General features: G+C 47.5%; 1 protein-coding gene across 6 annotated transcripts in view; it reads right to left on the reverse strand.

Annotated features, from left to right (window-relative positions):
- LOC137305671 (caspase recruitment domain-containing protein 11-like) overlaps nt 1–13436 on the reverse strand; it is an 86240-nt gene that overhangs the window by 55080 nt on the left and 17724 nt on the right. For all 6 annotated transcript variants that reach the window (XR_010958734.1, XM_067974571.1, XM_067974573.1 and 3 more), the window contains exon 3: nt 2743–2880. Coding sequence is in view for 5 of the 6 variants with exons in the window: in XM_067974571.1 (XP_067830672.1) it covers nt 2743–2880 (138 nt within the window). In the remaining variant the exon portion in view is untranslated. The remainder of the gene's footprint in view (nt 1–2742; nt 2881–13436) is intronic.

Genomic DNA, 13436 nt, shown 5'->3' on the forward strand with positions numbered 1-13436 from the left:
CCACCATTCGCGGCTGAATGTGGCAGGACTGCAGAGCTTTGACCTGATCCATTGATTGTGGGCTCTGTTCCGCTGTTTAGCATCGCATGTCCTGTGTTGTAGCTTCACCAGGTTGGAACCTCAGTTTCAGGTACACCTTCTGCTCTTCCCAGCATGCTATTCTGCATTCCTGGTACCAGCCATGACTCAGTGGGTCGCACTGTTGCCTCTGAGTCATAAAGATTGTGGGTTCAAGTCCCACTCAAGGGACTTAAGCATGTAAATCTGCGCTGACACTTCACTGCAGTACTGAGGGAGTGTTAGAGGCACTGTCTTTTGGATGATAAACCAAAGCCCCATCTGCCCACTCAGGTGGACATAAATGATACTATGGTGCTATTTTGAAGAAGAGCAGAGGAGTTCTCCCCGACGTCCTGGCCAATATTCATCCCTCAACCAACAATACTTAAAAACAGATTATCTGGTCATTATCTCACTGCTGTTTGTGGGAGCTTGCTGTGCACAAATTGGCTGCCACGTTTCCTACATTACAGTAACTACACTTCAAAAAGTACTTCATTGGCTGTAGAGCGCTGTGGGATGTCCTGAGGTCGTGAAAGGCGCTATATAAATGCAAGCCTTTCTTTTCTCTTCGACACAATGCAGCTGTATTGGAGAAAGACAAAGGGATCTAATTTTTACTTTTGCACAGAGAACTGCCCCACAATATATCAGCTCAGCAACGGAATTCGAAACAAATCCTTCAGCTTTTGCTTCCAGTGATCAACAAATATCATAAATATAAGATAGTCACTAATAAATCCGATAGGGAATTCAGGAGCAACTTCTTTACCCAGAGAATGGTGAGAATGTGGAACTCACTACCACAAGGAGTAGTTGAGGTGAATAGTATAGATGCATTTAAGAGGAAGCCAGATAAGCGCATGAGGGAGAAAGGAACAGAAGGATATGCTGATAGGGTGAGATAAAGTCGGGTGGGGGGAGGCTCGTGTGGAGCATAAACACCGGCATGGACCAGATGGGTCGAATGGCCTGTTTCTGCGCTGCAATTTCTATGTAAAAGACTGGGCTTAAAAAATTGGCTGCTCACCGGGAATCAGAAGCAATCGCGGCAAATCTCCCTGAACTAAGTGTTTCACATCAAGATGCAGCAGGAGTGCATTCCTGACATTTTCCAACACTGCCTCAGCCTGTTGTCTCCTACCAGGACTGCTTGCTCGCCCAAGCATGCAGCAGTGTTACCGAGACGAGTAACATCTGCAGAGATTTATCACTGTTAACAGAAATACTAATCACACAGGATCTCAGGTGCGTCACTATCCCTGGTGAATTCTGAATGTGGATATAAAAAGCAGCATTATGATGGCCCGAGAGACCTCCTCATAGAATCACAGAATCATCCAGGCTTGGGCTCATAAGTGGCAAGTAACATTCATGCCAGACAAGTGCCAGGCAATGACCATCTCCAAAAAGAGAGAGTCTAACCACCTCCCCTTGACATTCAACGGCATTATCATCGCCGAATCTCCCACCATCAACATCCTGGGGGTCACCACTACCCAGAACCTTAACTGCACCAGCCATATAAATAGTGTGGCTACAAGAGCAGGCCAGAGGCTGGGTATTCTATGGCAAGTGACTCACCTCCTGACTCCCCAAAGCCTTTCCACCATCTACAAGGCACAAGTCAGGAGTGTGATGGAATACTCTCCACTTGCCTGGATGAGTGCAGCTCCAACAACACTCAAGAAGCTTGACACCATCCAGGACAAAGTAGCCCGCTTAATTGGCACCCCATCCACCACCCTAAACATTCACTCCCTTCACCACTGGCGCACAGTGGCTACAGTGTGTACCATCTACAGGACGCACTGCAGCAACTTGCCAAGGCTTCTTCGACAGCACCTCCCAAACCCACGACCTCTACCACCTAGAAGGACAAGGGCAGCAGGCACCTGGGAACAACACCACCTGCACATTCCCCTCCAAGTCACACACCAACCCGACTTGGAAATATATCGCCGTTCCTTCATTGTCTCCTGGAACTCCCTTGCTAACAGCACTGTGGGAGAACCTTCACCTCACGGACTGCAGCGGTTCAAGAAGGCGGCTCACCACCACCTTCTCAAGGGCAATTAGGGATGGGCAATAAATGCTGGCCTTGCCAGCGACGCCCGCATCCCATGAACGAATAAAAAAAAAATCATACAGCACAGAAGGAGGCCTTGCAGCTCATCGTGCCTCTTTGAAAGAGCTGTCCTATTCGTCTCACTCCCCTCTGCACTTTCCCCATAGCCCTGCAAATTCTTCCTTTTCAAGTATATATCCAATTCCCTTTTGAAAGTTACGATTGAATCAGCTTCCCTCACCCTGGGTCAGATATCACTACAGCCCAGGATCATTCAATGCAACCCCTGAGATGTCAACCTAATTTTGCCAAACTAACCAGAACTGGGCTAAACGTGGGCCCAGCAAAACGACCCCAAAATGGTTAGAAAGTGAGATCAACACTCATCTCTAAACCCTTCAATGATACTTTGGCCAATCTTCTGTGTTCCAATGAGATTCTGTGAAATCTGACCAGTTCTTCCTGAAGTAGATCTGAATGTCTCCCCTGGTGTATTGAATTAACCTTTATGCTTCAAAATACATGATATAGTGTAAGTTTAACGATTGGCTGGCTGTCCATTGGGTGAAGTATAATAATGAAACACTTAGTCTTCTAAACAGCTGTTCACATACCAACCAACAATGAACAACATCTGGTTGGCTCTTTCCCCGTTATTAACTTGTAAAGTTCAGCGTAGTAGAGTTCCAGGCTCTCGAGGAAGGCCTCGTATCCACGGTTACCTCGTGAACGCAAAATGTCCAGAAGGCGGCCTGCAGAAAGAGAAACAGAAAGTGACGGAAAAGCCTTGAAGAAGTTTGGACCAGATCTCCCGCTCCAATGCTGAGTTGGCGGATCGCAATACTGGTGGTCTAATTGGCCTCAGCACCCAAAAACAAATCAGGCGGGTATTCTAATCCCTGCTCGCTACCACCAATGACGCCTGCTGAGAAAGCACATTTGGGCATGTGGGCAGTGGGTCTGGGCATGTGGGCACTGGGTGTGGACAGAACTGGGCCGGCCTGTGACTATCCTGCCAACACTCACTGGCTGGGTTCTGGGCGCTTGGTCAAGGCACTGGAGAGCACAAAGTCCAGGAGATGGTGGAGGAGGGAAACACAAGACCAATCGGGAAACTGATTGGGGTCAATGACCATGTGCCTGAGTTTAAGAGCTGGTTGAAATTCAATAGCACTGTGACGTGTAAGGGCACTGTACAAATCCAAGTTGTTGTCAGTTTGTACAGTTCAGCAGTTCTGAAATTCCTAGTTCTCTGTGAAATCTCAATTAATTTCACTAATTATGTAACGGTGTGAAAGTGTAACCTGTTTCTCTGCAAACTGTAAATAAAATAACCCTTCGTTCTACCAATTATGATGGATTTGGAGAGTAACTTGCTCATCCCTCATTATCTCCTACATTACAACAGTGATCACACTTCAAAAATTGGTTGTAAAGTGATTTGGGACATCCTGAGGCCATGAACGGTGCTAAATAATTGCAAGTCTTTCTTTCTTTCTCTTTTTCTCTCTCTCTTTCTTTCTACTATCCCATTGTTACCAGCAGTAAATGTACCTTGATGAAAGTGTGAACTTATGTAAACCTGGAATGAGAACAGGCTGTTCAGCCCATCTAGCCCATTCCTTCCACAGACCACGTACCACTTATGCCCTCTCATGGACTCCATCCAACCCATTTCTGGGTATATTTTTTTCAGTCAACATTACAAGCAAAAAAATCAGTAAGCATATAAAATGGGTCTTTAATAAATGCTCCATAAATTTTAGAAAAATACAGGGTTATCCATATTTCTTGCAAAGTCTGTACCTCCCCCTTTGGTACTGTAACCATTTACAACAAACATAGGAACATAGGAATAGAAGGAGGCCACTCAGCCCCTCGAGCCTGTTCCGCCATTTAATCAGATCACACCTGATCTGTATCTCAACTCCATTTACCCACCTTGGTTCCGTAACCCTTAATACCGTAATAAAAATCTATCAATCTCAGTTTTGACATTTTCTGTTGACCCCCCCAGCCTCAACAGCTTTTTGGGGGAGGAAGTTCCAGATTTCCACTACCCTTTGTGTGAAGAAGTGCTTCCTGACATCACCCCTGAACGGCCTAGCTCTAATTTTAAGGTTATGCCCCCTTGTTCTGGACTCTCCCACCAGAGGAAATAGTTTCTCTCTATCTACCCTATCAAATCCTTTAATCATCTTAAACATCTCAATTAGATCACCCCTTAATCTTCGACAAATGTAAGGAATCTTACAACACCAGGTTATAGTCCAACAGTTTTATTTGAAAATCACAAGCTTTCGGAGACTTTCTCCTTCGTCAGGTGATCTCCACATCATAATCTTCTACACTCAAGGGAAGACAAGCCTAGTCCATGCAACCTGTCCTCATAATTTAATCCTTTTAGCCCCAGTATCATTCTGGTGAATCTGTGAAACAAGGGAGTCACACTGTGCCTTATACTGAAACATTCTTCAGCAGAGTGGACTCAGATTTGTTTGGGGATATTGTCCAGTCGTACCTGGGCACCAAAAGGTAAGTCATTTTTTCTTTTTGTAAAATGTAAGAATGTGTTTATCAATATAAATGTTAGATGACGTTCTCTGGTAGGCTGAGGTTACTGCTTGGTACGGTAATGATCCTTACAGGCTGGAGGGCTCCCAGGTTAAATTCCTGGTGTGCAGTCAGTCAGCTGATCTCAACCAGTCAGTGATAGGGGAGTAAAAATAGAAAATGCTAGAAATGCGTAGCAAGTCAGATAATAGCACGCAGCTCAGCACACTCTGCTCCATTTGTTTATCCTCCTTGTACTTTTCAGCTGTTCTCCTAAAGGCCGTGACTCATACACACATTTTTTTTTTATTCGTTCATGGGATGTGGGCATCGCTGGCGAGGCCAGCATTATTTGCCCATCCCTAATTGCCCTTGAGAAGGTGGCGGTGAGCCGCCTTCTTGAACCGCTGCAGTCCGTGTGGTGAAGGTTCTCCCACAGTGCTGTTAGGAAGGGAGTTCCAGGATTTTGACCCAGCGACGATGAAGGAACGGCGATATATTTCCAAGTCGGGAAGGTGTGTGACTTGGAGGGGAACGTGCAGGTGGTGTTGTTCCCATGTGCCTGCTGCTCTTGTCCTTCTAGGTGGTAGAGGTCGCGGGTTTGGGAGGTGCTGTCGAAGAAGCCTTGGCGAGTTGCTGCAGTTCATCCTGTGGATGGTACACACAGCAGCCACAATGCGCCGGTGGTGAAGGGAGTGAATGTTTAGGGTGGTGGATGGGGTGCCAATCAAGCGGGCTGCTTTGTCCTGGATGGTGTCGAGCTTCTTGAGTGTTGTTGGAGCTGCACTCATCCAGGCAAGTGGAGAGTATTCCATCACACTCCTGACTTGTGCCTTGTAGATGGTGGAAAGGCTTTGGGGAGTCAGGAGGTGAGTCACTCGCCACAGAATACCCAGCCTCTGACCTGCTCTTGTAGCCACAGTATTTATATGGCTGGTCCAGTTAAGTTTCTGGTCAATGGTAACTCCCAGGATGTTGATGGTGGGGGATTCGGCGATGGTAACGCCGTTGAATGTCAAGGGGAGGTGGTTAGGCTCTCTCTTGTTGGAGATGGTCATTGCCTGGCACTTATCTGGCACGAATGTTACTTGCCACTTATCAGCCCAATCCTGGATGTTGTCCAGGTCTTGCTGCATGTGGGCTTGGACAGCTTCATTATTTGAGGGGTTGTGAATGGAACTGAACACTGTGCAATCATCAGCGAACATCCCCATTTCTGACCTTATGATGGAGGGAAGGTCATTGATGAAGCAGCTGAAGATGGTTGGGCTTAGGACACTGCCCTGAGGAACTCCTGCAGCAATGTCCTGGGGCTGAGATGTTTGGCCTCCAACAACCACTACCATCTTCCTTTGTGCTAGGTATGACTCCAGCCACTGGAGAGTTTTCCCCCTGATTCCCATTGACTTCAATTTTACTAGGGCTCCTTGGTGCCACACTCGGTCAAATGCTGCCTTGATGTCAAGGGCAGTCACTCTCACCTCACCTCTGGAAGTCAGCTCTTTTGTCCATGTTTGGACCAAGGCTGTAATGAGGTCTGGAGCCGAGTGGTCCTGGTGGAACCCAAACTGAGCATCGGTGAGCAGGTTATTGGTGAGTAAGTGCCGCTTGATAGCACTGTCAACGACACCATCCATCACTTTGCTGATGATTGAGAGTAGACTGATGGGGCGGTAATTGGCCGGATTGGATTTGTCCTGCTTTTTGTGAACAGGACATACCTGCGCAATTTTCCACATTGTCGGGTAGATGCCAGTGTTGTAGCTGTACTGGAACAGCTTGGCTAGAGGCGCAGCTAGTTCTGGAGCACAAGTCTTCAGTACTACAGCTGGGATGTTGTCGGGGCCCATAGCCTTTGCTGTTTCCAGTGCACGTGGAGTGAATCGAATTGGCTGAAGACTGGCTTCTGTGATGGTGGGGATATCGGGAGGAGGCCGAGATGGATCATCCACTCGGCACTTCTGGCTGAAGATGGTTGCAAACGCTTCAGCCTTGTCTTTTGCACTCACGTGCTGGACTCCGCCATCATTGAGGATGGGGATGTTTACAGAGCCTCCTCCTTCCATTAGTTGTTTAATTGTCCACCACCATTCAAGACTGGATGTGGCAGGACTGCAGAGCTTTGATCTGATCCGTTGGTTGTGGAATCGCTTAGCTCTGTCTATAGCAAGTTGCTTCCGCTGTTTAGCATGCATGTAGTCCTGAGTTGTAGCTTCACTAGGTTGGTACCTCATTTTTAGGTACGCCTGGTGCTGCTCCTGGAATGCTCTTCTACACTCCTCATTGAACCAGGGTTGATCCCCTGGCTTGTTGGTAATGGTAGATTGAGGAATATACCGGGCCATGAGGTTACAGATTGTGCTGGAATACAATTCTGCTGTTGCTGATGGCCCACAGCGCCTCATGGATGACCAGTTTTGAGCTGCTAGATCTGTTCTGAATCTATCCCATTTAGCACGGTGGTAGTGCCACACAACACGTTGGATGGGGGAGTACTGTGGTCTACTGTGCGGTGGTCACTCCAACCAATACTGACATGGACAAATGCATCTGCGACAGGTAGATTGGTGAGGATGAGGTCAAGTAAGTTTTTCCTTCGTGTTGGTTCGCTCACCACCTGCCACAGGCCCAGTCTGGCAGCTATGTCCGTCAGGACTCGGCCATCTCGGTCAGTAGTGGTGCTACCGAGCCACTCTTGGTGATGGACATTGAAGTGCCCCACCCAGAGTACATTCTGTGCCCTAGCTACCTTCAGTGCTTCCTCCAAGTGGTGTTCAACATGGAGGAGGACTGATTCATCAGCTAGGGGAGGACGGTAGGTGGTGATCAGCAGGAAGTTGCCTTGCCCATGTTTGACCTGATGCCATGAGATTTCATGGGGTCCAGAGTCAATGTTGAGGACTCTCAGGGCCACTCCATCCTGACTGTATATCACTGTACCGCCACCTCTGGTGGGTCTGTCCTGCCGGTGGGACAGGACATACCCAGGGATGGTGATAGAAGAGTCTGGGACGTTGGCTGAAATGTATGATTCTCTGAGTACAGCTATGTCAGGCTGTTGCTTGACTAGTCTGTGGGACAGCTCTCCCAATTTTGGCACAAGTCCCCAGATATTAGTGAGGAGGACTTTGCAGGGTCGACTGGGCTTGGTTTGCCTTTGTCGTGTCCGGTGCCTAGTGGTCCGATGCCGGGTGGTCTGTCCGGTTTTATTCTTATTATGACTTCTTTTAGCGAGATTTTACAACTGAGCGGCTTGCTAGGCCATTTCAGAGGGTGATTAAGAATCAACCACATTGCTGTGGGTCTGGAGTCACATATAGGCCAGACCGGGTAAGGACGGCAGGTTTCCTTCCCTAAAGGACATTAGTGAACCAGATGGGTTTTTACAACAATCCAGTAGTTTCATGGCCACCATTACTGATACTAGTATTTTATTTCCAGATTTTATTTAATAAATTGATTTTTTTCTTTAATTAATTGAATTTAAATTCCCCAGCTGCCGTGTGTCGGCACCAAGCTGAAACACTGGAGGAGTCGGACTGCGTGAATATTCTCCTCCGACCCAGCCCAGGAACGATCAATCATGCCCCCCTCCCGTCGGTACTGGTTCTCGACTCTCCACTATCTCTCGGCCCATCCATCCATTAACTCAACAATCACGAGTGGTGGAAACACCAACACAAATTGTGGAGAGAGAAACAGAGTTAACCGTTTCAGGTCGGTGACCCTTCGTCAGGCCTGAGAAAAGGTCATCGACCTGAAACAGTTCACTCGGTTTCTCTCTCCACAGGTGCTGCCTGACCCGCTGAGTGTTTCCAACATTTCCTGTTTTTATTTCAGATTTCCAGAATCTGCAGAATTTTGCTTTTGTTGTGATGATCCGGGCATTGTGGTCAGTACCATTCAGTGATAGGGGAGTTGTGGTCAGTACCATTCAGTGATAGGGGAGTTGTGGTCAGTACCATTCAGTGATAGGGGAGTTGTGGTCAGTACCATTCAGTGATAGGGGCGTTGTGGTCAGTACCATTCAGTGATAGGGGAGTACTGTGGTCAGTACCATTCAGTGATAGGGGAGTAGTGGTCAGTACCATTCAGTGATAGGGGAGTTGTGGTCAGTACCATTCAGTGATAGGGGAGTACTGTGGTCAGTACCATTCAGTGATAGGGGAGTTGTGGTCAGTACCATTCAGTGATAGGGGAGTTGTGGTCAGTACCATTCAGTGATAGGGGAGTACTGTGGTCAGTACCATTCAGTGATAGGGGAGTTGTGGTCAGTACCATTCAGTGATAGGGGAGTTGTGGTCAGTACCATTCAGTGATAGGGGAGTTGTGGTCAGTACCATTCAGTGATAGGGGCGTTGTGGTCAGTACCATTCAGTGATAGGGGAGTTGTGGTCAGTACCATTCAGTGATAGGGGCGTTGTGGTCAGTACCATTCAGTGATAGGGGAGTTGTGGTCAGTACCATTCAGTGATAGGGGAGTACTGTGGTCAGTACCATTCAGTGATAGGGGCGTTGTGGTCAGTACCATTCAGTGATAGGGGCGTTGTGGTCAGTACCATTCAGTGATAGGGGAGTACTGTGGTCAGTACCATTCAGTGATAGGGGAGTACTGTGGTCAGTACCATTCAGTGATAGGGGAGTTGTGGTCAGTACCATTCAGTGATAGGGGAGTTGTGGTCAGTACCATTCAGTGATAGGGGAGTAGTGGTCAGTACCATTCAGTGATAGGGGCGTTGTGGTCAGTACCATTCAGTGATAGGGGAGTTGTGGTCAGTACCATTCAGTGATAGGGGAGTAGTGGTCAGTACCATTCAGTGATAGGGGACTACTGTGGTCAGTACCATTCAGTGATAGGGGAGTACTGTGGTCAGTAATTGTTAGTGATAGGGGAGTACTGTGGTCAGTAATTGTTAGTGATAGGGGAGTACTGTGGTCAGTAGTGGTTAGTGATAGGGGAGTACTGTGGTCAGTAATAGTTAGTGATAGGGGAGTACTGTGGTCAGTAATAGTTAGTGATAGGGGAGTACTGTGGTCAGTAGTGGTTAGTGATAGGGGAGTACTGTGGTCAGTAATTGTTAGTGATAGGGGATTACTGTGGTCAGTAATTGTTAGTGATAGGGGAGTACTGTGGTCAGTAATTGTTAGTGATAGGGGAGTACTGTGGTCAGTAATTGTTAGTGATAGGGGAGTACTGTGGTCAGTAATAGTTAGTGATAGGGGAGTACTGTGGTCAGTAGTGGTTAGTGATAGGGGAGTACTGTGGTCAGTAATAGTTAGTGATAGGGGAGTACTGTGGTCAGTAGTGGTTAGTGATAGGGGAGTACTGTGGTCAGTAATGGTTAGTGATAGGGGAGTACTGTGGTCAGTAATAGTTAGTGATAGGGGAGTACTGTGGTCAGTAGTGGTTAGTGATAGGGGAGTACTGTGGTCAGTAATGGTTAGTGATAGGGGAGTACTGTGGTCAGTAATTGTTAGTGATAGGGGAGTACTGTGGTCAGTAGTGGTTAGTGATAGGGGAGTACTGTGGTCAGTAATAGTTAGTGATAGGGGAGTACTGTGGTCAGTAATGGTTAGTGATAGGGGAGTACTGAGGTCAGTAATAGTTAGTGATAGGGGAGTACTGTGGTCAGTAATAGTTAGTGATAGGGGAGTACTGAGGTCAGTAATAGTTAGTGATAGGGGAGTACTGTGGTCAGTAATGGGTAGTGATAGGGGAGTATTGTGGTCAGTAGTGGTTAGTGATAGGGGAGTATTGTGGTCAGTAGTGGTTAGTGATAGGGGAGTACTGTGGTCAGTAGTGGTTAGTGATAGGGGAGTATTGTGGTCAGTAGTGGTTAGTGATTGGGGAGTACTGTGGTCAGTAGTGGTTAGTGATAGGGGAGTACTGTGGTCAGTAATGGTTAGTGATAGGGGAGTACTGTGGTCAGTAGTGGTTAGTGATAGGGGAGTACTGTGGTCAGCAGTGGTTAGTGATAGGGGAGTATTGTGGTCAGCAGTGGTTAGTGATAGGGGAGTACTGTGGTCAGTAGTGGTTAGTGATAGGGGAGTACTGTGGTCAGCAGTGGTTAGTGATAGGGGAGTATTGTGGTCAGCAGTGGTTAGTGATAGGGGAGTACTGTGGTCAGCAGTGGTTAGTGATAGGGGAGTATTGTGGTCAGTAATAGTTAGTGATAGGGGAGTACTGTGGTCAGTAGTGGTTAGTGATAGGGGAGTACTGTGGTCAGCAGTGGTTAGTGATAGGGGAGTATTGTGGTCAGCAGTGGTTAGTGATAGGGGAGTACTGTGGTCAGCAGTGGTTAGTGATAGGGGAGTATTGTGGTCAGCAGTGGTTAGTGATAGGGGAGTATTGTGGTCAGCAGTGGTTAGTGATAGGGGAGTATTGTGGTCAGCAGTGGTTAGTGATAGGCGAGTACTGTGGTCAGTGTTATACAGATTACCAGAGAGCTACCTTCCTATTCAACAAAACCAGTAATAGTTATGTTGGGTCTACTTTCATTGTAAAAATACTTGTTTAATGATTTACTGTTGGTGACATCATTGGGAGAGTTAGCTCACAGGAGTTATCTCACCCAATCGCCATGGGGGGAACTGAACTAACATAAATGAGTGAAGTGGCCTAATCTTTAAAGGACTGTTGGTTAATGATTATCTCCAGTGATGGAATCGATAACCAAACAACATCACTTTCCGTCACCTCTCCAAACCAGTTCCTGATATTATTCGCAATCACTGTCTAAGATGAAATATTCAGCAATAACCAGCAGTGGAGAGAAAGATTTGCAAAAAAGTTACAAACTTTAATCAAAATTTGTTATAATCCTGACTTTTGGAAAGGGTTTCCGATGGCAACTTTGTGTCTGTTTTAAGGTAACAGCACCCAGCTCAGTTCACTATCCAGGCTTTCTGTTCCTTTTATTTACGCTCCTCGTACCCTTCAGCTGTTCTCCTAAAGGCCGTGGCTCATACAGGGTTCCACACACGTGTCAGCACCAAGCTGAAACACTGGAGGAGTCGGACTGTGTGAATATTCTCCTCCGACACAGCCCAGGAACGATCAATCACCTCCCCTTGACATTCAACGACATTACCATCGCCGAATCCCCCACCAACCTGGGGGTCACCATTGACCAGATACTTAACTGGAGCAGCCATATAAATACTGTGGCTACAAGAGCAGGTCAGAGGCTGGGTGTTCTGCGGCGAGTGACTCACCTCCTGACTCCCCAAAGCCTTTCCACCATCTACAAGGCACAAGTCAGGAGTGTGATGGAATTCTCTCCACTTGCCTGGATGAGTGCAGCTCCAACAACACTCAAGAAGCTCGACACCATCCAGGACAAAGCAGCCCGCTTGATTGGCACCCCATCCACCACCCTAAACATTCACTCCCTTCACCACCGGCGCACCTTGGCTGCAGTGTGTACCATCCACAGGATGCACTGCAGCAACTCGCCAAGGCTTCTTCGACAGCATCTCCCAAACCCGCGACCTCTACCACCTTGAAGGTCAAGAGCAGCAGGTATGTGGGAACAACACCACCTGCACGTTCCCCTCCAAGTCACACACCATCCCGACCTTGAAATATATCGCCGTTCCTTCATCGACGCTGGGTCAAAATCCTGGAACTCCCTTCCTAACAGCACTGTGGGAGAACCGTCACCACACGGACTGCAGCGGTTCAAGAAGGCGGCTCACCACCACCTTCTCAAGGGCAATTAGGGATGGGCAATAAACGCTGGCCTAGCCAGCGACACCCACATCCCATGAACGAATAATTAAAAAATCATGCCCCCTCCCGTCGGTACTGGTTCTCTACAATCCACTATCTCTTATCCCATCCATCCATTAACTCAACAACCACAAGTGGTGGAAACACCAACACTAATTAATATTTATACTGTCCATGTCACACAGATGGATGTTTTACAGTACTTTCAAAGAGCAGATACAGAAGCGAAAGGATTTTAGGGAGAGAAGCAAAGTTAATCTTGACTATTCCAATGCTCTCCTGGCCGGCCTCCCATCTTCCACCCTCCATAAACTTGAGCTCATCCAAAACTCTGCTGCCCGTATCCTCACTCGCACCAAGTCCCGTTCACCCATCACCCCCTGTGCGCACTGACCTACATTGGCTCCCAGTCCGGAAACACCTCGATTTTAAAATTCTCATCCTTGTTTTCAAATCCCTCCATGGGCTTGCCCCCCCCACTATCTCTGTAACCTCCTCCAGCCCTACAACCCTCCGAGATCTCTGTGCTCCTCCAATTCTGGCCTCTTGCGTATCCCTGACTCCCTTCGCCCCACTATTGGCGGCCCTGCCTTCAACTGCCCAGGCCGTAAGCTCTGGAATTCCCTCCCTAAACCTCTCCATCCCTCTCCCCCTCTCTCCTCCTTAAAGAGCAGTCCAAACCTTTGGTCACCTATCCTAATATCTCCTTATGTTGCTTGGAGTGAAATTTTGTTTGATAACTCTCCTATGAAGCGCCTTGGGATGTTTTATTACGTTAAAGGTGCTATATAAATGCAAGTTTTTGTTATTGTTATACAGTGACTGTCACAACTCTAAGGGTTTATTAACACTCCAACTGTAGCATTAACATGAAACGGTTTTGCTTTGCATTGATGCTGTAGTTATAGTTGGAAATGCAGCCAGAATCCGGAGTCAGGGCCCAATGTGACACCAGGATGATAAGGAACTAGGACTCCCTGGAGAAGGGACTCTCACTCCACTTCACTTCAGACTAAATTTGGG

This window comes from Heptranchias perlo, chromosome 40, assembly GCF_035084215.1.
Source record: "Heptranchias perlo isolate sHepPer1 chromosome 40, sHepPer1.hap1, whole genome shotgun sequence".
NCBI lineage: Eukaryota > Metazoa > Chordata > Chondrichthyes > Hexanchiformes > Hexanchidae > Heptranchias > Heptranchias perlo.